The 25,392-nt window shown below is 44.3% G+C and overlaps 1 protein-coding gene across 4 annotated transcripts in view; it reads left to right on the top strand.

The window, feature by feature from the left end:
• The window catches only part of ISM1 (isthmin 1), an 85,010-nt gene that overhangs the window by 40,048 nt on the left and 19,570 nt on the right, over positions 1–25,392 (top strand). For all 4 annotated transcript variants that reach the window (XR_015555651.1, XM_004433747.3, XM_087445617.1 and 1 more), the window contains exons 2-4: positions 8,008–8,247; positions 17,140–17,404; positions 25,148–25,291. Coding sequence is in view for 3 of the 4 variants with exons in the window: in XM_004433747.3 (XP_004433804.1) it covers positions 8,008–8,247; positions 17,140–17,404; positions 25,148–25,291 (649 nt within the window). In the remaining variant the exon portion in view is untranslated. The remainder of the gene's footprint in view (positions 1–8,007; positions 8,248–17,139; positions 17,405–25,147; positions 25,292–25,392) is intronic.

Below are 25,392 nucleotides of genomic sequence, written 5' to 3' on the forward strand. Positions count from 1 at the left end.
AAAGAGCAGGGACCGAAGCCCCCTGGTGGCCACCCTTGGCCTGTTCTTTGTAGCCCTGAGCAAGTTAGCTCTGGCTTCAAATTCTAATACCCCTCTCAGTAGACAAAGCCTTCCCTTAGCTTAGCCCAGAGGAGAGTTTGCCTCACACCCCAAGAGATTTATCAAAGTGTCCTTCTAGGCAAATTCACCATTCTCCTGAGAAGGGTTCTGGAAAATACAATTTCTCCATCCCCTTATATTTGCAGAGATGTTTTATATGATGGGTGGAAGTTTCTTTGGCCAAGTTGGCTTTCCACCCTTGTATTCTACTTCTTACATGTTTTCTTAGACTTGAAAGAATAATTCCTGTTTCATTTCTGTTCATTCTTTAGCCTAACAGGACATAAAGGAAATGGGTCCTGGATAGTTACCACTCTGTTTTCTTTGCCAGCAGTGGAGCAAGCACAACTTGAAAAATCACCAATAATCCACACTTTTTCAAGATCAAAGCTGTTTACAGAAGTATCTGAGACGAGCCAATGGGGTGTTGACTTCTATTTTGTCAGCTGGCCCTAAGAGCCTCCAATTAAGAAAAAAGCACAGGGGTGGGTGGGCCACACTAGTGGAGTCACTCCCTGCCCAAGTGCAACGAGGTGACCATTCTTCACTTCTTCTAAAGCGTCTCCTGAGATCATAAGCAGGGTCATTCCCAAGCCCTAAAATAAACATTCTTAAGATACATTCTGCCACTCTAACGAGAGATTCCTCAGCTATTAGTCAGGCTTTCAACAGAAGGCTCCATTCCCAACCAAGATGCAACACTCTTGCATTCTTGAAGCATGATGTGCCTGTGTCACTAGCTCCAAGGGTTGTCTTCAGGGTCCAACAGCAAAGATAGAAGCACATTTCTGGCCATTTCCTCTCTGCTGGGAAAGGTTCCTAAAGGGACATTACACTTACATGCTCCCTACAAAATAGAGCCATTGATATTCGCTCTGTCCCTGTTGCCTAGAGGGGAGTGATTCCCATCATACCCAGGTGGAGAGAGAGCAGAAGGTTGCCCACCTCACCATCTGTGTATTCAACAGTGCACGAATCTCCCCATGACTTGTGGTTACTTCTTTCCAACACTTCACAGAACAGCCTCTACCACCCCCTACTGCCACCCTATAATGAGGGTCTCCATGCCATCATCCTGAGCCGTAAGAACAAGTGTGCCCCTCTGAGAAAGCTGATTTTATGGTCTGAAACTCATTTTGTTCATTCTCGTGGTTTTCTCTTCCTAGGAGCGCTTGCTCTCCAATCATAGGTAAAGATAATCAGTGTGCCTTTTATTCTTTTATCTCCCCAAACAGGGAAACTTTTGCTCTTCCCTTTGAAATAACACCAATGGCATACTTGAACTTATTTTTAGATGTGTGGAAGTGTTCCAGACAAAAATTGATGCCCGGCACAGATAAAGCCCCCAAGTGTGTTTATCATGGGTAGAAGAAAACGGAGTGTTTTAATGTGGAAGGAGCACGACCATATGCCTGGGTGCAGTATGGCTTCCTTTAATCTGGAAAAAGGAAACAAGCATTGTCTATAATAATATGCAGATGTCCAGCCCCAAATGAGGACATATTGCTAATTAGCTATATTGTTAGTACATTTTAAGGAGAGAGGCTGCAGTGATGTTAATTATAATCTCTGTTGTTTGTTGTTCAAAGTCTATGAGAACAAAAGCATTGCTAATAATATCTTCTTTAATATCTTCAATAGAAGATTCCTGGATTTTTTTTTCTTTAGAATCCCACATAAAAGCCACATTAGGGGTAATGAGGCCTGTAGCCTGCGCCTAATTAAAATAAAATCTAACTAGGCCCGTAGCCATCATTATCATCAACTATTACTTATTGGGTGCCCTAAACTTGTGGAATTGGAAGGTGTGGGGTTGGAGACTGTAGATACGGCCTGTTCTTTGCCCTCCAGAAATTTGCCATCCCATCTGCCTCGAAGAAGTCTGCCTGGTTGTGTTAATCTGGGAATAGTTACCACAGCCTTTTCAAAAAAGCACTAAAACTGTCCTAGCCAGCCACAATTTGTTACCAGTTTGTGCCTCTTCTGGAGGTTCTGGAAGTGGGGCCCAGATCCTCCCTGCTTTTCACACACCAGCCTTTGGTTGATGTTTGTGGAATAGGGCAGGTGGCTGTTTGCAGCCTGGGACAAAGACGCTTAGCACACTTTTTCCAAAGGTGGACCCATCGCCCATTTTCACACCTTGATTGTCCCCCTTGAGCTGATGATCACCCTAATTTGCCCCGTGGCTTAATTCTTCAAAGAACTCCTCCCTCTCCCTCTGCCTGTGCCAAATGACCATCTTGGAACTCTGACCATCGTGACCACTTTGATCTTGATGCGGCTGTGGTGATCCATCTTGGTCACAGGGACAGCCAAAATGAACATGCATGCGGCTAGAGGCAGTGGTTGGGTATCCACGGCCTTGGGCCAGTGATGTCCTGGGGAGAAAGAACGCAAATGATAAAGTGTCTGGGCTTATCTTAGCAATGGTACCCAGTCTGTAGAGGAGAGATTTTCTCTTCTTAGTTTATCTTGGCAGAGCTTTTCCAGGGGCATTCAGGGCAAGCTGATGAGAGTGAGGAAGGAGGGAGCAGATCCCAGCACCATACAGCTTCAGCAAGCCTCCAGATGACCCAGAGAATGCCACCAAGGAAGTGTGGCCTAGTAGAAAAGTCAAAACACGCTCTGATAGAAAGCTTTCAGACCAAAGGCTAATGGGTGGAGATGTGTGTGTTAGACCTGGCATTTATATTATTTAACGCAGTTCTCTCTCACTGAAACAGCAGAGTGGCCCCGATCCTAACACCCACTCCATTCCAGCCCTGATATCCTCTGGGTCTCCATACCGGGCCCTGCCAGGCCTCAGGGAGTCTGCACCAGACATTTCCTTTGTCAGGATTGTAGTGTTCGCTGGCCCACCTCCCCCACTGCTCTGTTCTCTTCACCTGCTTGATTTTTACTTGCCTTTTTGATCTCAGCTCAAACATTATTTCCTCAGGATAACCTTTCTTTCTTTTTAATACCATGTTCGAAGTAAGGAGTTTTATAATTCCTACCCAAAATGGTGACAATGGTTTTTCTGGCTTTCTTTTGTGAGCATCATTGTAGGCTCATGGATTTTCATAGATTCAATGTACATCAGTCAACTACAAACTTGTGTTTTCACACCCATATTGTCTAATCTTTGTGCAATGGGGCCCTTCAAGCTGGCTCCTGTGTTCTTTTGAGAGGACGCTGTTAATCACTGAGATCTTCCTTGCTTTCTGGCACAGCAAAGTATCCCAAACTCACCTATACTTCCCTGCCCAAGCTCTGGAATCAGCCATTTGTCCAAGGAGCTCTGGTGCCTTTTAGTGAGGGCAAACTCCTTGAAATTTAATGATAATATTTTAAGACAAATTAAAGGAAATATTATATTACACAGTGAGTAATAGATTTGAGAAATGTAGTGTATAGATGCTGAAACAATGAGAAGATTCTGTAAATCTTGGAGAAGAGTGTAGATGGCAGATTTGGAATAGGATATTAGGAAAGTTAGCAGCAGAGCTGAGCATCTGTAGCCTGGCCGCCATTGTGAAGTTCACCATGATGATTCACTAAATGCCTATCAGTGCCTCCATCAGCTGGGGATTGTGTTCCGTTGCAAAGAACAGAGAACCCAACTTTGAGTCACTCAGCTAAACTGGCTTTTCCCTTTTTATTGGTAGTCACAGCTCTAAAATTAGTCACAACAGGGAACATTACTACTGGTGCTCCAGCATTGTCAATGTTAACATTAATGTTCATGAAAACGGTAAAAGAAATTCAGAGGTCACCATTCCAGGACTGGTGTGATGGCTCTACAATGCTATCAGGGACCCAGGCCCCTCCATCTTTCCATTCAGCAGCCTTTAGAGTACAGCCTTCATCCTCATGCCTCACAGCTGCCTCATTCCACTTTAAGCACTTGTATCCACCTTTCAGCAGACGAAAATGGAAGAGAGAAAGACAAAAGGCAGACTGATTCTGCTTCCTATTCCATAGTGCCATCCATCACCTTCCACTTATATCTCTTTGGGCAGAACTGTGTCACATGGTGGTCCCTAGCTGCAGTGGATGCTGGGAAATGTAGTTTTAGCCAGGCACATTGCCACCTGAAATAAACACTGAGTAAGAAAAAGAGGGGAATGGATATTGGGTAGGCAATTGCAAGGTATGCCACAATACAGCCATCTAAGGCAAAATATCAGGCTGTATGAACATGGAGCCTATTTTATTATTATTAACATTTTATTATTACTTTATTCCTATTTTAGATAAGAACAAGTTATAAAATAATGGAGGGACAAGAGCTATGCACAGAGTTGGGGAACATCAAACAGTAGCTGGATAATTTGGCCACTGTAGGTCACCTGCCTCAACAGTTCAACAGTGCATGTATATAAACCATATAATAGCTCTACTTTTTCTGTGTCTCTTTTTATTGGTAGTTACAGCTGTTCAAATTAGAGTTGCAGAGAGAACATTGCTGCTGGAGCTGCAGCATTGTCATAGATTGAAGGTCAACTCAAAGACACATTGTAGGTAAAGAAATATTTTCCCAAACTGAGCAGGCCCCCTCATGTCACTTAAATTTAGGCAAAATTAATCCTGCAGCACCTTGGAAAGAATGGTGACATTTCTTTTCTTCAATTCCTAGACTTTCCTAAGCTAACATCTCAGAAAAGGGTGTTTGCTTTTCTGAATAAAACACAAACTATTTAAATTTTGGATCTCTTCATTTTGAGATCCACCCTGCCTGAGACTCTTCACTCTGCTAGAATAATTGAAGTGGGACACTCAGTGAGTGAGCTTGGTGATATAGATGGAGTGATGTCCATCAACTAAGACCTTTGATGCAGCCTCTGCAAGGAAGATGTGCAGTGTGTCCTTGAGAAAAGATGAAGAAAAGGCTTTTTCCTAAACTGTCAGCAAACCCATCCTGTTGTCTCCTGCCCCAGAATTAAAATCTAGATTACTGAAATAATGGCTACTTCTAAGTCTTGTTATTGATTGAATAAAGTGGAGTTTCATTTTATATGAGCCATTGTAAGACACTTTTCCCCTATCTTAGGGTTTCCAGTTTCTGAACGGTTTAGGGGCATGCTGTTGCAGGGACCCAAGGTTTCTAGATAAATATGTTTCGGTTGCAATGCAAAAGTAATTCAGATATTCAGAGACCATGATTAGCATTTCTATATTACTTCCCATCTTCCAAATGCTTTATAAACACTGAGCTTGTGGGGGCCAGGGAGGGGAGATGATTGGGGAAAGATGGAGAAATGCCACAATTTATGTGCATAATCCAAGCCAAAACATACTTTAGCCCCAGTCTATTCCCTGCAGAGGCGCTTGTGGCTTGAATTGTCCAGCCAATTGCCCTAACTCTACGCTTCTCTTTTCATGTGTAGATACAACCCAACCTGAGTTCTCTTGACCATCCTGCTGGGACAGTACAGGATTCTCCTCCTTATCTGCTCTGTTTTGCATGGAGGATCATTGAGCCACAGAGAGTTTAGGGGTTTTCTTGGTCACTAAGCCAGAATCACTCTGTGGTAGTATTTCTCCTTCCAGGAAAAATTCCAGAGTCAGATCAAGAAACCAATCAGATTCCGTCCTTGTTTTTTCAGCCATTGAAGCAAAATGCCAAATAGAAGAAAAAATACATTTCCTATCTCTTCTTCTAAAATATAAGTTTTAGTAGTAGAAAGAGCACTTCATCACAGGGAAAAAGAAAGAGAACTCCATTTTTAAGCCAGTTAAGTATGTCCCAGTTGCTATAATGAAGTTAGGGCTGGATATGCAGGGGATCCCTCAAGATATTGGCAAGAAAATCCTGGGCCCCTTCTGAGACTTACATTCTCAAATCCTGTGCAGGAAATTCTCCATGAGAAGTCAACTATTAGGGGTTTTAGGGTTGAGGATCCAGGGAGAAAAGCAAGGGAACAATTGCATTCAGTTCTCTCTTCTTGGGTTATGATAAAGAGGTCTTATGTTGAGGAAAGACTTGGCATGTTTCTCTCTCTCTCTCTCTCTCTCTCTCTCTCTCTCTCTCTCTCTCTCTTTCTCCATGTGCTGTTCTTAATCCCAGCATAATACATTTGGCCTCTGTTGAGTTGAGCAATGCCTAGGAATGCCAGGGCAACTCCCTCTATGAAGATGTGCCAGGAGACAAAAAGCATGACAGAGAGATGGCTGGAAAGGTGGACAAAGACGCTGCCCCCAGCCACATCTCCTGAGCAAAAAGGAAGGACAAGCAAAAACATGATGAGGAGCAGCCAGCTTCCCCCTCTGTAACTGCTTGTTTTAAAGACGAGACAGCAGATATGTTGTCTATTTCAGCCCTCTTCTTGGCCTCTTGGAACCTTCACAAAGATGGTCTCTGCCCCAATGAGTTTATTCCTCAGCCCCGTTTCTGTTTAGAGATACTGACAAATCCATTTCCTCAGGTTAGCTCTCTAAGAAGATATTTATCTGCTGCATGTGTTTCATCCTCAGGCCATTCTTGACCTTGGGTACTCAGAGTCAGGGGTGTTTTGATACCAGATGTAACCCTAAGCTGGGTCAAAGGCACTCTGGTAGGGGGCAGAGAGTGCGTGTGGAGACAGTGTGCTGGAATATACACTCCAAAACCTCAAAACATGCGCAAGAATAACAAGAACATTAACCACTGACCCAAACGCTGGTGAAATTCTATCTCTACATCTTCCTCCACCAGTAAACATGAAAATGCCATCCCTGAAGGGATGGAGGAAGCCTCCAACAAGAGGTCCAGGGAGAATGAGAGGAGAAGAAGGGCTGGCTTGGGAAAGAAGTCTAGCAACTTCTACACTCTGCAGTCACTGGAAAAATTTTCCCCTAGTGACAAATAAATAGAGACTTTTTTTACTAGCTGGGAAAAACAACAGACTTGCACTTTTCTTTTTCAGAATAAAGGCATTAAATTTCAGAATGCCCTTTTGTCACTTTTTCTTTGGCTACCCCATATCTTCATCCTCATCTCATGCTGTTCTTCCCTCCTTCACTCCACCAGCTTCACTGACTTTCTTTCTGTTCCTCAAATGAGCCAAGTTCATACCTACCTCAGGACTGTCTTATTTGCTGTTCCCTCTGCTAGAATGTTCTTCCCCCAGATTGTTGCAGGTGTTCAGATCTCACCTCAAGTATCACCTTCTCAGAGGGGTTTTCCCTCGCTACCTATCTAATTTGTCCCTGGCCACTCTATCATTTTCTTCCTTCTCTTCTTAGCAATCACCACACTCTCATCTGATTTTATTTATCTATGTTTTTATCATTTATTCTCCCCAACTAGATGTACGATCCAAAAGAATAGGGCCCATGTCTCTCCTGTACATGGCTGTATCTCCTGTGTCTAGCATGTGGTTGTCACTTGTTGGATGGATGGATGGATGGATGGATGGATGGATGGATGGATGGACGGATAGGTGGATGGATGGGTGGATGGGTGGATGGATGGATGGACAGATATAATCAATGATTTGGCTCAAGTATTTTATCCAGTTTGGTCAGATCTTTTGTTCCATGGCCCACACCAAAGAAACAAACTCTGGACACTGAGGCTATAACTAAAGACAGAGTGGTTAATCAATTGACGCTATGAGAAGAAACCAGAATGTGACTCCAGTTCTAAAAGCGCACCTATTCTCCTTCCAAATGGCACTTTTGTGTTGATGTGCTTTGATGTTTAACAAATATACCGTAACTCATTAGCCCTCAGAAAATTCCCAAGCAGCAGGCTGGGAAAAGTTTCCTGATGATTTGGCCCTTTGAGGATGGAAAAACTAAACCATGGGGAATGAAAATGAGCTGGGAATACCATCCTGGCTTAATTCCAGCCACTGGAATTCTCTTTGCTCCTGAATTTAATGGACTCTTAAGGGTAACGTTTTTAAATCATGCATCTCCTATTTATTTGTTTGTTTGTTTTAGAATAACCTCAACCTGGAAAGTGACTCTGCATCAGAAACCAGCTTTCCTCTCTCCAAAGAAGTACCAGGGGAGCATCTGGACCACCAGGCTGCACACCAACCCTTCCCCAGACAGCGATTCCAGCAAGAGGATGGGCACCCTTCATTGCAAAGAGATGGCCCCAGATCCTTTCTCCTTGATCTACCAAACTTTCCAGACCTTTCCAAAGCTGATATCAATGGGCAGAATCCAAATATCCAGGTAATGCTTGGCAGCTGACAGGTGGAAGAAAATGAAACAGTTCATCTCTTTGTTTCCTGATCTGATTCCAGAGCAACTGCTGTCTTATCTCACTTTTCTTCTCACCTCTTAATGAATCCTGCTTGTGATCATGTTATTGCTATAAGAACAGTGTTGTTTTTCGTCTAGATACCACCCTTGATTGTGAGATGCACCATTATTTTATAAGCCACTAAAAAAAGAAAATACTGCTAATTACAGTATATGACCCACCAATGATTATAAGATACATTCTGATTTCAGACATGTTAAAATGTAAAAACAAAAACAAAATAATATGCCTTGAAATTGATGAAATATGGTAGCTATAGGTAAGGGCCAATCTAACACATGTGTGGACTAGGCAAATCATAGTATGATTTCAAAAGTGCTCTGGAAGGTACTCTCTCTTAAATAAATGCCTCTCCAGCTTGCCTTGGACACCAGAAATTCCCTTAGGAGTTGACAACACTTCAGTTGGTCTAAAGTGTCAATGACTGATTTAAAAAATGTGCTAAGAGAAAGGGAGGTGAGAACAGAAGTTCCTAAGGCAGAGATGAATACATACCACTAAGATGAAATGGGACGAAGTGGAAGGAAATGGGCAGTTAGGGGAAGAGATGCCTGGGCTTGAAAATAATCAGACTCATCTACACTGAAATAGCACAGAATCCTTTACAAAGCAAATCTTCATCCGATTTGACTCTCCCAACATCCTCATGAAGGCGATGGGAGCACATGTCACTTTTCCAGTATTATCAATAATGCTGCAGATACTCAGGGAGTTACTGTTTGGTTTGCCCAAAGTCACATGACCAGCAAACTGTTGTTGGGTGCTCAAATCCAGGCTCTCAGGCCCCCAAGAATACTCACCCCACCAATTTGTGTTTCAGAGACAAAATCCTAATTTTGAATTTTGCTTGTACCTCCCTCTGTTTCTTCCCAGAGATGGTCTGCATGGTGGCTAACAGAGGCTTGCCCTGGGCAACCTAGCCCCTGTCCTCATTTGCCTGCTTCCATACTTTTAAGCTTTGTTCTCAATTCTTTTCATTTGGGGAGGGGCAGCTTTTTCTTATTCTTCCTCTCTGCATCAAATTCCAATTAGCTTACATGGCAGAAAGTTCCTGAACCTGACCTCAGAGCAATTGAGCTTTAATTAAGTTAACTGTCTCTCTCAAGACTAATGCTCTCTGCATGACACCATTCTAGATCAAATTTCCTTGGCCAGAGTTGTTTTGCTCATAATACCAGTGTCATGGTGACTAAGGAGTGTCATTGAGAATGCACCTCTACTGGAATACATTGACCAGCCCCGGCTGTGTATAAAATGCTGTGTTGGGTTATGGGAAATTAAGAAATGCAAGGCCTTCTCCCTCCAGGAAATGACATAGGTGTGAAGATCCCAGGTACCATCAAACACTGTACCAGAGGGATCATGGAGACAGAGGAGGAAAAAATGTTGTGTTCCACGGTGGGGAGATCTGAATAGATGGGAACAAGTAGGGTGGGGCAGTGTTGAGGGTACAGAAGTAAAAAATGTTTTGGAGGTCACTCTTTGACAACCACTGTGCAGAAATCACTGCACGTACCAGTTAATATTTCTGGTAGGTCTTGTATTGTTCTAATTGATTAAATGGAAAACAGACCTTTTGCTTCACTACCCTCTCTTCAGGAACTGGCCACGACTCTCTGATAAAGAACAAAAGATCCACTTGGGGGTGGGTGCCAATTGGCAAAAAAGGTGTGGACCTCTCCTTACTGTTGCTCAACATGGCTCCCCATCATGCCTGCATCTACAGGAAGTGATTTTTCCTTGTTGATAGATTTTATGGTTCCTAGACCAGACTGCCCTCACCTCAAGTGTGCTTAGGCCATGCCCAAAACAGTTGTAAGGCTTGCTGTGGCTCACATTTTTTCCCGAGGTAGGAAATGTCACTGTGGGGCTTAATGCTAAGGACTGAGCTATTACTGTAATAGATTTAAGAATTACTAATGTAAAGTTTCAAGAAAACACCTGGATGCAGGGGAGGAAGGCTACAGGGAGAGTGGTCCCTCACTGGAAAGTTACTAAGTGCATAGGGTTCCACCTAAGAACCAAATTTCAAGCAGAATTTCTCAGGATCCCCTTTCTCTCTCCCATTTAAAACCATCAGTCAGAAAATCCCCAGAGCCCACTTGAGCGTTTTTGAAATAGTACCTAAATGTCAGGGAAGAACAGTAGTGCAAATGTGGTTGGGATCCACAGATCTGGGAAACCCAGATTACTTTTCCAAAAAAGAGGGCACCCATGAAGTGCTAACCCCTCTGCAGCCCATGTGATGGATCTGTGCCTGAGCTCAGTAGAGCAGCCAAGACTGCAATTCATTTTTCATCATCATAAGCTGTGTTGTTTAGCCAGATGGGAAGGAAAGAATGCTTCAGAACAGTGTCACTGGGCTTCCCGAGGGGTGAGGGGCTATTGGAGTTGATGGGTGAGGAGAGAACTGGAATGAAAGGAGGAAGCGGAGAATAAACGGAGGGTGCGTTATGACAAGGCCACACGTGGTTCTCTCTGGCAGAGCCTCTTGGACTTTTATGAAATGCAGCTTCCTCGTGTGCTGTCACACAGGTATGGCCGTGGAGACGGTACAAGTGGAAACTGTGTGCACTCGTCCCCTCTGAGACCCGAAGCTACCTGTTTATATAAACTTATCACAGGTGAAAAGTAACAATCAGTGCTTCATTTTCACTTTCTCTTACCGTCACCCCAGCGGGAACAAGAAGTTCGCCTCCAGGTGCTGCTTCCGAAAGGGATGCTTCGTTATGCAGAGCGGCAAGAGGGACAGGGCCACTCCTATGAGGGCCTCATATCTTTCTTGAGTTACCCTTTGAACAGCAAAGATCACCAATACTCCCAAGAGTATAGGTTTCCCCACAGCTCCAAATATCAGGGTCACTGGCAGAAGGGGTTAGAAACCAAAAAAGCTCCAATCCAGATACCATTAAAGTCAAAAACCTAAAAAGACCAGGACAATGCCATGTCTTTGCCCACTGCCTGGTCAGGTCACTCCACTCGTGCTTTATACAGTCCCTGTGTCTGCTAACTTTCCAGTACGGAGGGGCAGGGTGGCTTATGTTTTATTGATCTGATAACCTGTCTGCCCTAATGAAAAGAAAATGGAGCTGCATTTCTGGCCTTCTCTTTCTGGAAGACCACAGAAAGTTAATGTTGGTCACTCAGGAAGATGTTCAAAGAGAGAATGAAGCAGCTGCCACCCCTGGGAGCCCCAGCCCTAGGTCTACTTGTCAGTGTGTGCGGGCACGCGCGTACACAGGCACACACAGACACAGCACAGGCCACTGCAGCCCATGCACCACTGCACTTGAGTAAACCAGTTCCCTGGTGGTCCTTTAAAAGCTGAGGTGCTTTCTAAAAGGGGGTTATGGTTTCCGTGTTGGCAGCTCTTGCCCCTTCCTTGCAGCACTGCTCCTTTGTTGAAATCCACTGGTTTGACACGGGGCAATTCAGCCAAGCAGGCAGCCCCACTGATCACCGCGGGCCCTCAAAGCATTTTCTCTCCCTGGGAAGCCGAGTGTAGACAGGTGAAGGGTGCATCAGTGGGTTGGCTTCCGCTGCCAGGGACCCTGGCCTCATCTGCCCCCTCCCCTGGCAACCTGCCCCTCGTCCCCACCTAGTTATCTCTAACTGAAGCCAGGGAGCTGAACAGGAATTTGATACCCCTCTCTCTGAACTCCCTCCCCAACTCCTCCAGTGTCTGGGAGTGTTTCCCACGCTCCAAGCCTGGGGTCCGCTGTCCCTCCTGCCAAACAGCCCACACCTTTCCCAAGTGACATTGCTGAGCCATGCAAGGGGACACATCCCTCTTGACTTTTGGGAAGGGAAATTCTTTTAAAAACCCTGCTTTTTAGAGATTTTTTTTAACCCCCCTGAGCCAGGTGGCCTCTGTCCCCAGTGGAGCAGGTTCTCCATTTTAAGACTAGTTTCAGGCTATGGAAGTAAGTGGGAAAAAACAACAACAGTGGGAAAAAAAGAAAGAAATAGCCTCAAACTCCTGAACCCAATCTCCATATTAAATTTAAAACAAGACTAGAAGTTGGGTTTTGTTTAAATAAATAAATAAATAAATAAATCCTTCAGGAAAGAAAGTAAATCCCCCAGGACAAGTTAGACGTGAACTTTAGTATCCTTGGCTGGGTTTTTGGTCTGTGCTGACGATCAGATAGCAAAGACAAAAATCTCTAAAATAAACTCATTATTAGGCTTACTGCATCAATTCATTACCACAGTAGCTATTCATAACCAAATATTTCTCTTTTCTGGATCAAGCTGAGATTAGTATTCATTTCAACCAATAGACTGATTTCTTTTCTTTCATTGAGGGAGACTTAAAAATAGTCATCTAAAGGCCTTTTTTTCCTTGCACCGACTTATTTACATGGCGATAGGCCTCTTGAGTACCACAAGATACAATCAGACGAGTTGGCCACAAATGTTGGACGTGCTTCTACTTCTCATTTTCCCTTCTCCTTTTGCTCGAAATTACTTTTGGAATGGCAGATCTGGCCAAGTAAAAACCAAGAAATTTCTGTGCCCAAGACATGGACCCACATGCCCATGGGTCAAGCCTGTATTGTTCAGATTCTCAGGGGGTACTACTGTCCAGAATATGAGCTACAGAGTCCACTGAACTGCATTTGGGATCTGGCGCCATCATTTAGTCTGCCAGGCTTGGCCTCTATGGCTTCATGCAGGTTACTCAACCTCTCTATATCTCGGTTTCCTTGCCTATACAATGGGAATGATAATACTACCGATGAGTACCTACTGTACTACGTACACATAGAGTTGTCATGAGGATTAAATGAGACCATCTGTGTGAAGCACTTACCACAGGGCCAGGTATATGGTAAGATTCCGCAAACTGGTAGATGCTGGTTGGTGATGACAAGGGGGCTGAAGATGACAGAGGAAACGTGTATAAAATAACTGGGAATCAGAAGACCAAGTTTTGAAACCAGCTCTACACCTTCGTTGCTACTCACCTAGGGAACTTGAATTCTCCAAGCCAGTTTCTATGCCTGACATTTCGGTCTAATTTGTGTAGAATGAGCAGTAATGTTTGGGCAAGCATGCTGCAAGTCTCAAAGCATTAACCACCATTAGCTGGGTTGCCAGAGTTGTTTTTAGAGCATCAGTGGGTCTGAGAGGAGGGGATTATATATCTTCCTAGTCCATTTTGTGTTCTTTCTGCAGCAATTGTCAAGGAAGGAGGGGTACCTAATCTGGGGCCTAAAACCCTTCACTGGAGACTGTCTTCCTGTCCCTGGATGTTCTGTACTCCTGAGGAAATCACTTCACCTCTCAGGGCTCATTTTCCTCTCTGGGAAACACCAACCTATGCCTACCTAGTCACCATAGCTCTCTCAAGGCTTAGAAGATCAACAAGCTAGAAGATTCTAGAACATTCTCCTGAGTTCAGAAGGTCAAGGCTTCTGTATTCTCAGTGTCACTAGTTTATTAGCAGTTAGACTGAGAATTGTGTTAGTTTTCCTATGGAAAGTGCTTTTCAGAGCAAGAGTAAAGAATTTGTTTGTAATAAATGTTTTAACTATCAAGAGGAGGAAAGAAGCTGGTAACGTTTCATAGCATCTTATCCTCATTTCCCAATTTTGGACAGAATTCCCCAAAATGGCACTATTTTGCTCTCTCTTTTTTAGAGCTGACGAGATTCTGCCAGAAGTTGGACTTGGGTCTTTTGAAAGAGTTCTCTTTCTTTTACTGTCTTGATTTATGGTGTGGAAAAGCCCAGAAGAAGCAAATATACTAAAACACTTCAATTATATGCATTAAGGTTGAGAAAGGATGGTAAGATCTAGAGTTTTTATCAGCTTGGAAATCTGCTGCGCTCACTCCCACACCTTCAGCTCGTCACATCGATTATTGTTCAGGACATCTTTATAAACGGATTCTTTGATGCTAAAGAACATGTAAATACAATAAGAGCAACAGGGAATATAAAACTAATCCCCACCATTCGAGAAGTCATTGATCATGCTTATTAAGTCCTTTTAATTGAATGCCTATGAAATTTCAGGTTCAAGATTAGATTTCTTCTTCTGATATCAGTATGAGGTTTCCATATTATTAACTGCAGGGAAGGGTGGATCCTAAGGTTTGCGTGTTTTTTTGTTTTGTGTTTTTAATTCAGTTGGGGCAGTGGCTAGAAATTAAAGGAAAAAAAGAAAACTCTAAGCTGTTGAGATTTAGTCATCGATAGAGTTTTTGGCATAAATTTGTATTTTGCTACTCATTGCCTGGCCGGGCAACAAATCTGTTTTGTTTGGATCTGAGCAGCAGTTTGGAAAAAAAAAAATAATCGTATTGACGGTAATAGCTTAAAATATGAAATTGTTTTTATTCCCAGCTTGGAGAAATTGCAGGGCATGTTTTGTTTAGGCAATCCCTTTGACTCCAGTCTGAATACAAATGGAATACCAAACTGTTGGGCATGTTCCCCCTTATCTTCTACCCAGAGACTGATTTCATTACCATAATTGCAGGCTTGCCTGGCTCTTGGCAGCTTCTCCCCTCCAAGACCCTTAATAGCCTTACAGACGATTGTTGCGGCTGCTGTTCTGCTGCAGGCAGAGGGGGACAGGACTGCAGAGGAGAAAGGTTATGTCTCCAAAAGCTAGCATTGCCCTGTGACTGCCCAGCTTGGTTCTATGCTGCCTAGCTGCGCAGTCCTTCTGCACTTGTCCTTCCAGTGTTGTGTGTGGGTCCTGGTCACCATCACTCTCCAGCAACCATCCGTTCCAGCAAACAGCAATGATACAAGACATATGATGTTTTCCTTTCTTCTCTTCCTTTTTTTCGTTTTGGGGGTTACTAAAAGTTCCATAATTGTTTATAAATTTGCAAGGGATGCTTACAAGACGGGAGTAATGGTGGTGGCATGGAATAAAGCCAATGGTGCCCATCTAGGCATCCCACACCAGAGGAAAAGATGCCCTTGGCTTGCTGCAGCCCGAGTTTACTCTGGGATTGAAGACCACACTCTTGACCTTTTGTCTGGATGACACAAGACCACAGCCCAGGCCCACCATCAGGTGGGCAGCTCCCTTTGAATGTCAAAGCAAGTAGAACTCAGACCTCCCCATTTCTAACACAAAAGGAAGGGGCTGTTTGTCTCAGGGATGGGCACACCCCAGTGCAATTTGGCAGAGCATCCCAGTAACTCTCTCAGATGTCGGGTTAGGGCAAAACTGGAAATGCATCTGTCCAGTACATCTTGCGCTGATTACTTGGAATGTATGTTTCTGATTCATTTGCACATAACTCATCCAGTGGGTGTTGCAAGAGCTATGCGATGGCCAAAGGAACCCAATGAGTCTTTTATTATATTTTTTAAACAAGTTTCTCTACGTTGATTGTCTCTTGGAGCCAAGAAACTGCATTCTTCCAGCCCTGTGACTTTAAAACTAGGCTCTGGAAATCCAAGAGCAAGTTCTAACCTTGGCTCTGAGACTATCTGCTCTGACCCTGAGGGTCGGTTGAGGAGTGTGCGCACTGATTCTGGACTACGGGATGAGTGAAAATCATAGCTGTGAAAGCCTGGATCTTAAGGACTTTGTGCTCACATCTCTATACATCCTGTGGCATCCAGCCTCCACCTCCACCCCTCACCCCCAGCATCTGTGGCCTCTTTGCTCCTTCAGTTGTATGAGAGGATGGTAATTCTGTTACTTACTTTTTGAGAGGCAGTGTAGCAAAGCTGGTAAAAGCATGGGCTCTCGAGCCAGACTATCCATGTCTGCCACTTACTAGCTGTGTGACCTCAGGCAAGTTGTTAATTTCTCAGTGTGCCAGTTTTCCCTTTCTGTAAATAGCTATTGTTGCTGTTTAGCAACCACCCCAAAACTTAATAGCTTGAAGCAATGATCGTTGGATTGCTCACAGTCCTATGGGTCAGGAATTTGATCAGGGCTCAGCCAGGAGAGCTCGTCTCTGCTTCACATGGTATTGGCTGGGGTGACCCAACTGAGCTGGAGGATCCAAGATGGCCCCACTCACATGACTGAGGCTGTGGAGCTAGCCATGGGCCGAGGAGCCTCAGTTCTCCTTTGTGTGGTCTCCCACTTCATGTGGTCTCTATGTGTGCAGTCTTCTAGGCTGGGCTTCCTTACATAATGGTATGCAGATTCCAAGAAAATGAAAATGGAAGCTATAAGACCTGGTAAGGCTTGTCACATTGTCACTCCTACCATATTCTACTAGCCAAATGAGTCACAAGGCCAGCCCATATTGAAAGGGAGGGGAAATAAACTCCACCTCTTGATGGGACGTGTGGCACACACATACAGGGATGGGAGGAATTGCCAGGGCCATCTTTGCAGATAATCAACCACAGGGGCCAATCAATAGTACCAACCTTGTAAGGTTGTTATGAGGATTAAATAAATTAATACATGTAGAGCATTTAGAACAGCACCTGGTACAGAGCTAGTACTCAATAAGTGTTCAGTTTTATTATAGTTATTCTTGTGTCACTTCAGGAACATATATAGTACATGTTTACTCCTTGAATTAAAGACTTCCCAGCAATGTAGTCGTCAGCAAATCAGGCACCCTAGTGATAAACTGTCTCCTCCCAACCCGAGGCGCGGCCTGTGTACGTCAGTTCTATCCAGTCGTGGGGTTGACTTGGGCCGTCCCTGGATGTTTTCCATTCCGTATCACCATGCAGTCTCAGCTTTCCTGTGTGAGGGACACATCCATCGTCTGCCTCTGCTCTCTCAGACTTTCTTCCAAGGGTCACCCGGCTTGGAGGCTTTTGACTCCTCATTGACCCTGGCCTGTTCTGAATTCTTCAGGTCACCATAGAGGTGGTGGACGGTCCTGACTCTGAAGCAGATAAAGATCAGCCTCCGGAGAATAAGCCCAGCTGGTCAGTCCCATCCCCTGACTGGCGGGCCTGGTGGCAGAGGTCCTTGTCCCTGGCGAGGGCCAACAGCGGGGACCAAGACTACAAGTACGACAGTACCTCAGATGACAGCAACTTCCTCAACCCCCCCAGGGGGTGGGACCGTCCGGCCCCAGGTCACCGGACTTTTGAAACCAAAGAGCAGCCAGAATATGGTGAGTTTACCACCCAGTAATATAAAATTGATGGGGAGAATAAATGAGGATGATGAGACCTAACGGACATGGAGCCAAGCAAAACTCAGTTTACAGTATGCGGCTTTTGGTCTTCTATGAGGCATACCTCATAAAGACTCTTCCACAGAAGCCCCAAGGAGGCACTGGTGGCCATGTTTTTCTGGAAAGACTATAATTTTAAAATCATACCAATTATCCTAGGAGATAATTTTTTTTAGTTAGTGGTCTTTGAGGCTCTGCCTCCCCCCCCCCATTTTAGTTTTTTTTCCTAAAAATGAAGAAATCACCAAATTAACTTCCCTGTACATTTAACTATAAAAATTCATACTAAAAATCAATTTAGTATAAGAGGTATGTCCAGCTGCTTTCTTTGACCAGGCAATAATGTTATATTTACTTGGGAGTGGAGTGGCCCTTGGGAATCCACATAAACATGTGTGTCACGAATTGTCAAAGTTAGACCTCCCCTCCAAATAAATTTCAAGACCCCAAGTTGGGACATATAGTTTCCCATGTTTTTAGAGTAGGGTAGGTGAGGTAACAAACAAATTCTAAATTCAATGACTTAAAATAATAAAAGTTCATTTCTCACTTAAGTTGGGATGGGAGACAGGCTGGGAGGGAAATCAGCTCCACTCCGTCATTCAGGGACCCAGGCTTCTTCCATCTTGAAGCTCCACCAACTGTTAGGGCCTGAGAGTTATCCACTGGATGCTCTGCATCTGGCTGGCAGCCAAGTAGAGAGACAGAGCCTGGAAAAGGCACACTCGCTCTTAACTGCCTCTGCCTGGAGATGACACAACACATCTGCTCAAATTCTATTGGCAAGACTTGATCATATGACCCCATATATATGCAAGGGAGGCTGGGAAATGTTTTCTGTGTATCCAAGGAGAAGAGGAAACAGATTTGTCAAGCATCTGGCCAGCCTTCATGGGGGATCGGGCAGTGTGCCTTGTATTATAAGAATATTTGATATCTTACAAATGCATCCATCATCATGATGTTCTTGTGGCTTCACTATAAGCAGACTTAAGAGCAAACACTATATGATAAGGATGACTTGTCTTGCACCATTTGCACTCTCACCCTTACCCCGTTTTTCAGCTGAAAGACCAGTTGTATATTGGAGAGTCATCTCTGCCCACTAATAGATCATTCTAGGCAACTTCCAAAACAGTAAGATAATTTTTTTTCAGCCACATCATTCAGTTGTTCAACAGACATGTCTTTATTAAGAGCATGTCTTGTGTCTAGCACTGTGCTAGATGCTGGGAATCCAAAAATGAGTAAGACACAGTCCTTCCCTAAAGAGAATCTCACTTATCTGTGGACAAAAGGGGAAAAATTAACTGATAGAGCAAAATAATGTTATTGTAGAGATACACATCAAATGCTAGAGGAGCAGAAAGAGAGCTCCCATACCCCATCTAGCCCAGAGGAAGTCTAATTTATCTACTTTCCAAGAAGAAGGACTGGGAATAGTAGCCAATCTTTATATAGCACTTACCACACACCAGTTCCTCTTCATGGCATCTCATCTATATTAGCTCATTTATGCAACTCTCTGAGGCAGGTACCTCACTTTACAGATGGGAAAACTGAAGCCTAGAGAATTTAAACAACTTGACCTCAAGAGTCAAGACCTAGGATTCATCTCAGACAGTCTGGGTCCAGACACTGTTCTCTTAACCACTATGTTATTCTGCCTCTCTGGGGAAAAAAATAGCACATCTTTTAGGAAAGTAGAGTGGTTGTAGAAATGGACACAGATTGGAAGATAGGAATGGGAGGAAAAGTCTGGTGCTGAACTTAACGTTGGAGTCTCTCTTAGTAACTTCCCATCATTGGACTAGATGTGTCAGGATTGCTACTTTATAAAGACGATCTTGTCCCTTAGGATATCTCTAAGGCAGTGCTTCTCAGACTTCAATGTGCACACAAATCTCCTGAGGGTCTTGTTAAAATGCAGCTTTTGATGCAGTAGATGTAAGAAAGGGGCAGGAGCCCTGGTGAAGCTGACGCTGCTGGTCCTCGGACCACACTTTGAGTAGCAAGATTCTAAGCATGTTGTAGATGTTCAGTAGCATTTGCGAAATGAGTAATGATTACTGCTTCTCACACTGGCTTACAAGGAACATGTGGTTTCCAGAATTCCATATAGCATCAGATGAGCTGAGACCTCCTTTATTTCAATGAACAAACTCTTGAGCAATTTCTGAGTATTTATCCCTGTGTTGGGTGCTGTGGAGGACACAGGGGGAGAACATACAGCCCAGGAAGCTGAGGTTCATGCAATGGTAAAGCAGCGCAAGTCACTGTGCCTAAGTGCTGGCTGCCTTGTCTGAAACGGGCTCAAATTGCCACAGGAACTAGTCTTTGTGGAGGACATAGATCTCAGATTTTTTAAGGTAGGATTTTTAATAAGAATTTAAATGTTTATGGCCAAAGAGTATTTAAAAAAATCCTAGGTGAAATAAATAGAATATAATTGTATCTTTAGAATAAATTATAAAATACACAACAGAAGATAGTTAGACCCAATAAACACATAATGTGACCATGAATTGGCTCAACTTTGGACTGTGTTTGACATACTGCATTTTTTTTTTTTTTTTTTTTTTTTTTTTTGTGAGGGACATCAGCCCTGAGCTAACATCCGTGCTAATCCTCCTCTTTTTGCTGAGGAAGACTGGCTCTGAGCTAACATCTATTGCCAATCCTCCTCCTTTTTTCCTTCTCCAAAGCCCCAGTAGATAGTTGTATGTCATAGTTGCACATCCTGCTACTTGCCGTATGTGGGACGTGGCCTCAGCATGGCCGGACAAGCGGTGCGTCGGTGCGCGCCCGGGATCCGAACCCGGGCCACCAGGAGCGGAGCGTGCGCACTTAACCGCTAAGCCACGGGGCCGCCCGACATACTGCATTTTAAATAATTCTGTGTAGGGGCCGGCCCTGTGGCTTAGCAGTTAAGTGTGTGCGCTCCGCTACTGGCGGCCCAGGTTCAGATCCCCGGCGCGCACCGACACACCGCTTGTCCGACCATGCTGAGGCCTCGTCCCACATACGGCAACTAGAAGGATGTGCAAGTATGACATACAACTATCTACTGGGCCTTTGGGGGGAAAAAAAGGAGGAGGATTGGCAATAGATGTTAGCTCAGAGCTGGTCTTCCTCAGCAAAGAGAGGAGGATTAGCATGGATGTTAGATCAGGGCTGATCTTCCTCACAAAAAATAAATAAATAAATACTTCTGTGTAGATACTTAAGGTATCATCCAGGGCAAAAAAGAGTCTAAATAAATATTTTTCTGTCAAACAGTAGTATACTTTTCCCAAAATTGTTCTGAATAACCTGCATGATGAAATCAGATGGGCACTGCTTATAATCTGGGTTGGGACTCAGTTCTTTGCAGTTCTCTAACTGGTCATGGTCCTACTTTAATAGAACATTTCACAGTGATTTTTTTCAAGGATTTTTCTTTGTAATTTTGAATTATGGCCACATAAGTGAGTGTCTTAATGAAAGGAGGCCGACTTAGGCCAGAATCAAAGCTGTTGGAATACCAGGATATAGAACAGGATAGGGCAGGAGAAGAGAGACCTCAGATCTAATCCCAGCTCTGCCAAGTTTGAGCTTTGTGACCTTAGGCAGGTACCTTAACCTCTCTGAGCCTCAGTTTCCTTATCCATAAAAGGAGGATTTTTCTACCTACCTTGCAGGATTATTATAGGAGTTAAGTCTCTGTGTTTAGATGGAGCAGCTGGTTAAAGCAAGCCCTCAGTAATTGGTAGCCACTATCATCTAGGATTAGTGGTAGAGGCTTGCCAGTGGCCCTGAAACTGAGTAATAACTACTGTAAAATTTCAAATGACATCCTTGAACCCCAGCTCTTAGCCCACTGCGCTGTGGATTGTTTTCGTCCCTCACTGAGCTCTTTGATGTCACAGATAGGGGCTGTCAAAGCACCATATAAATGTTTACAAGGACTGTTGTTCACTGTCTTTGTTGTCATCTTTGCAATTACTGCTGCTCACGTTTGTTTTCTGCTTGAGTGATGCTCCCTATAGATGAGCAAATGAGAACAGCCTTGTTTTATTGTAACAGAAAGGAATACTGCCCTCAAAGCCTTGTCCCACAGTCAGAAATTCCCTTTCTGTCCTGTGAACACATTGAACAAATAGAAATCTCCAAGAGGAGAGTCTTTGCTGGGATGTTCGTCTGAGGCAGTGTGCTATAGAGGCTTCCGGGCCATGAGCTGATGTACACTGTTTTCCCTACGAGGCTGCTTCATTCCATTGCTGGCCCAATAGAAATGATTAGCCACATGGCTATCTAAATGTTTGTGCCTGACTTTAGGGGACCAATATAAAAAAAATGTTTAGAAAATAAATGCTTTGTGAGCATTTAAAATAAAGACGTGGAGCAAGCTACTCACTGGGATAATAAATCCTTCCTGGTTCCAGAATCTGCTAGCCATCTAAGAGTGTATTTTAGGGAGAATTTTATAGTGTATTTGTAACGGTTAGCTTTTGCTGCTTAAGAAACCACCCCCAGGGCCGGCCCCGTGGCTTAGTGGTTAAGTGCGTGCACTCTGCCGCTGGTGGCCCAGGTTCAGATCCCGGGCGCGCACCGACGCACCGCTTCTCTGGCCATGCTGAGGCCGCGTCCCACATACAGCAACTAGAAGGATGTGCAGCTATGACATACAACAATCTACTGGAGCTTTGGGGGGAAAAAATAAATTAAAAAAAAAAAAAAAGAAACCACCCCCAAAATTTAGTGGCTTAAAAGAACAAATATTGACACACAACTATCTACTGGGGCTTTGGAGGAAAAAATAAATAAATAAAATCTTTAAAAGAACAAATATGTTCTCTCTCAAAAGTCTGCAGGTTGTCTGGACTGTTCTGGGCTGGCTTGGCTGGGGCTGCATGGTCTAGCATGGTTTCTCTCACAATGATATGGTCCCAGCCTGACAGCCGAGGGTGCTGAGATGGCCAGGACCTCTCTCCACCTAGTCTCTCATCCTCCAGGACACTAGCCCAGGCTCTTCACATGGCGGTGGAAGAGTTTCCTACAGCAAGAAGGCAAGCCCTAATGCACAAGCGCTTTTCCAGCCTCTGTTTGCATAATATTTGCTATTTTCCCATTGGCCAAATAAGTCCCATGGCCCGGGCTGGGGTCAGTGTGAGACAGTCATCACCAAAGCAGTGGATATGGGGAGAAGAATTATGGAAGTCATTTTTTGCATAATTAGACACAGAATTAGCATTCAATAATTTAGATCCAAGAAACCAAAACAAGAAATACCTCATGCAGAGATTCCAATATAAGCCTCATGGTGCATTTAATGCTAACATCTTAAAGTTTAGGGATGGTATTTCCCAAAATTAGCTCTCCATATTACTGTAACAGGGAGGATAGGTTGCAAGAGATTTCTAGATGGTTGAGGCCCCATTGCTTCTGCTGAGTCAACCAAGACACCACTTGGCATCATTGGACTATGTTTTTTGCAGGTACCCGCCACTCAGGTGACACGAACTCTACCTCTGTGATGTAATAAGCCTTTTCTGGCTGACCCACTGCCCCCTTTTTATGAGTCTAAAGACATTACAATCTTTACTTGTGACTTGTTGTTGTTGTTGTTCCCTTTAACAAAATCTGGCCTCAGTGGTGCATGCAGGATGTGGTTGAATGTGTTCACATCTGTATAACCCGCTGCACCTGGATGCCCCTGCTGATGAGAGTGCAGTTATGTGAGTGTTCCAGGCACATCTCTGTTGTTCTCTGAGAGATTACCACGAGATACCAGACCACAGAGGTCTTGGGGGGAGCAGCAATGGCTCCAACCTCAGTGGTTTCTCTCTCTCTGGAAGCAGCATGTCTCTCCAGTTCTACTGTGTTGATGCCTAGTGCGAGATGGGAGAGATGAAGAAGGCTGACACTGGGGAAGCAGGCCCAACTCCCTTACACGAGGCAGTAGTTTCAAACATCTGCTTGGCCGTGTGTTTGGAAAACCATTTCTTAGAAGAAAATCAAAGTTTGGAAAAATTCCTTTTTGGGAGGGGGGAGAGATGGATGCCGCCCCTGGGGGCAGGCAAGTTGTGAGCAAACTCTCCGCTCTGGGTTAGGGAAGAGGACACACTCTGAATCCTCTCGACTCTGCTTAATGGGCTGAGGAGACTCAGCGGCCCTGTGTTTGCCTGAAGAGTGTTCAGAGTGAACGCCATGTAAACAACAGCCTGGGAGGCTGGCACGGGGCCCGCAGTTCAGGTAGAAACATGTGTGGACTACATTCTTGCTGGGCCTATGTAATAACAATCACCATGACCTGTTATGAACAGACAGGACCCCTTCTCTGCAAGGCACATGCCTGTAGCTCTGTACTTGGCACCAGCAGAGGCCCCAAGGCTGTAGGAAGATTTGGATAAACCAGGAGAAATTATTACAGAATGGAGATGCGGCAGAAGGAGTCAGCTTTAGAGACGAAGGGCTTAGCACTAGAGCCCAAGCTTTCCTTTCTGTTACCCTTATGACCTTGGATAAGTCACTCAACCACTCCAGGGCTTAGTTTCCTTACTTTTAAAGAAAGGAAGTTAGTCTAGATAATATACCATCCTCTCTCACATCTCTCACACTCCCAGGCCCCCCGAGCCTGGTCTGATTCTCCTTTTTCCATACCACTCATCAACTTCTAATACACTGCATAATTTACTCATTTTTTGTGTTTATTGAGTATTATCTGACTCTTCTCACTAAAATATTAGTTCCCCCAGGGCAGGGGTCTTTGAAAGTTTTATTTAATGATGTATCCCACATACTTAGAATTGTGCCTGGCATATAATGGGGCCTCAGTAAATACTCATTGGATGAATGTTGAGTAATGACCTCAAAGGACCATTTCTAGCTTTATCATTGTGTATCAGTTATCTACTGCTGCGTAACAAACCATCCCAAAACTTGGTGGCTTAAAACAACAGAAGTTTATTATTTCTCATGATTCTATGGCTCAGGAGTTCAGGCTAGGGCCCCCTGGGCAGCTCCTCTACTCCTGATGGCATCTGCTGCATTCAGCTATGCACTGAGAGGGGTGGAAGAGCTGGAAAAAGGCTTCACTCACATGTATAATGTCTTGGTGGCCCTTCATGTAGCTCCTCTCTTTCCATGTGGTGTCTCATAACTCACAGGTTTAGCCTCAGCTTCTTTCACAGTGACTGGATTCCCCAGAGCAAAAGTCAGAAGTTGCGAGGCCTCTTAAGGCCAAAGCCAGCCCAGATTCAAGGAAAGGGGAAATAGATTGACTCTTTCTCTCCCTCTCTCTCTCTCCCCCCCTCTCTTCTCAATGAATGAATGCACAGGGAGGGAAGGAACTGATGATGGTAGTCTTTGGAAACTACCTACTGTATTATTCCATGATCCCATGCTCTGCAAATGTATGCATTCTCAATAAGCACATACTTGGCACCTTCTTGGGTCAGGTCCTGGCCATGTGCTGATCACTAGAATGCCGAAAATCTCAGACAGAGTCCCTGTGTTCACAAAGCTAATTGCTAAAATGAACCCTGGAGCCATAAGCCTTTTGACTCCAGCTGGCATCTGGTTCCCTCCAACAGTGAGAACAATGGAAGTGGACAATTGGCAGGTTGCTTGATGGAGGTGGGGGGTGATCTGGGGACTCTTGGGCCGAGGTTGGTGACTGTCTCCCTGGCTTCCTTCCAGATTCCACAGACGGTGAAGGCGACTGGAGTCTCTGGTCTGTTTGCAGCGTCACCTGTGGGAACGGCAACCAGAAACGGACAAGGTCTTGTGGCTACGCATGCACTGCCACAGAGTCTAGGACGTGTGACCGTCCAAACTGCCCAGGTGGGTTTGCGCAGCGATGTGGCTCCAAGTTCAAGGGGAAGCTTTTAATTGGTATTTAAAAACTTACAGAAATTGACTTTTTAAAAGACAACCATCTTCCT

The sequence above is a fragment of the Ceratotherium simum genome, chromosome 21 (assembly GCF_057802395.1).
Source record: "Ceratotherium simum simum isolate JZ-2026a chromosome 21, ASM5780239v1, whole genome shotgun sequence".
NCBI classification, from domain to species: Eukaryota; Metazoa; Chordata; class Mammalia; order Perissodactyla; family Rhinocerotidae; genus Ceratotherium; species Ceratotherium simum.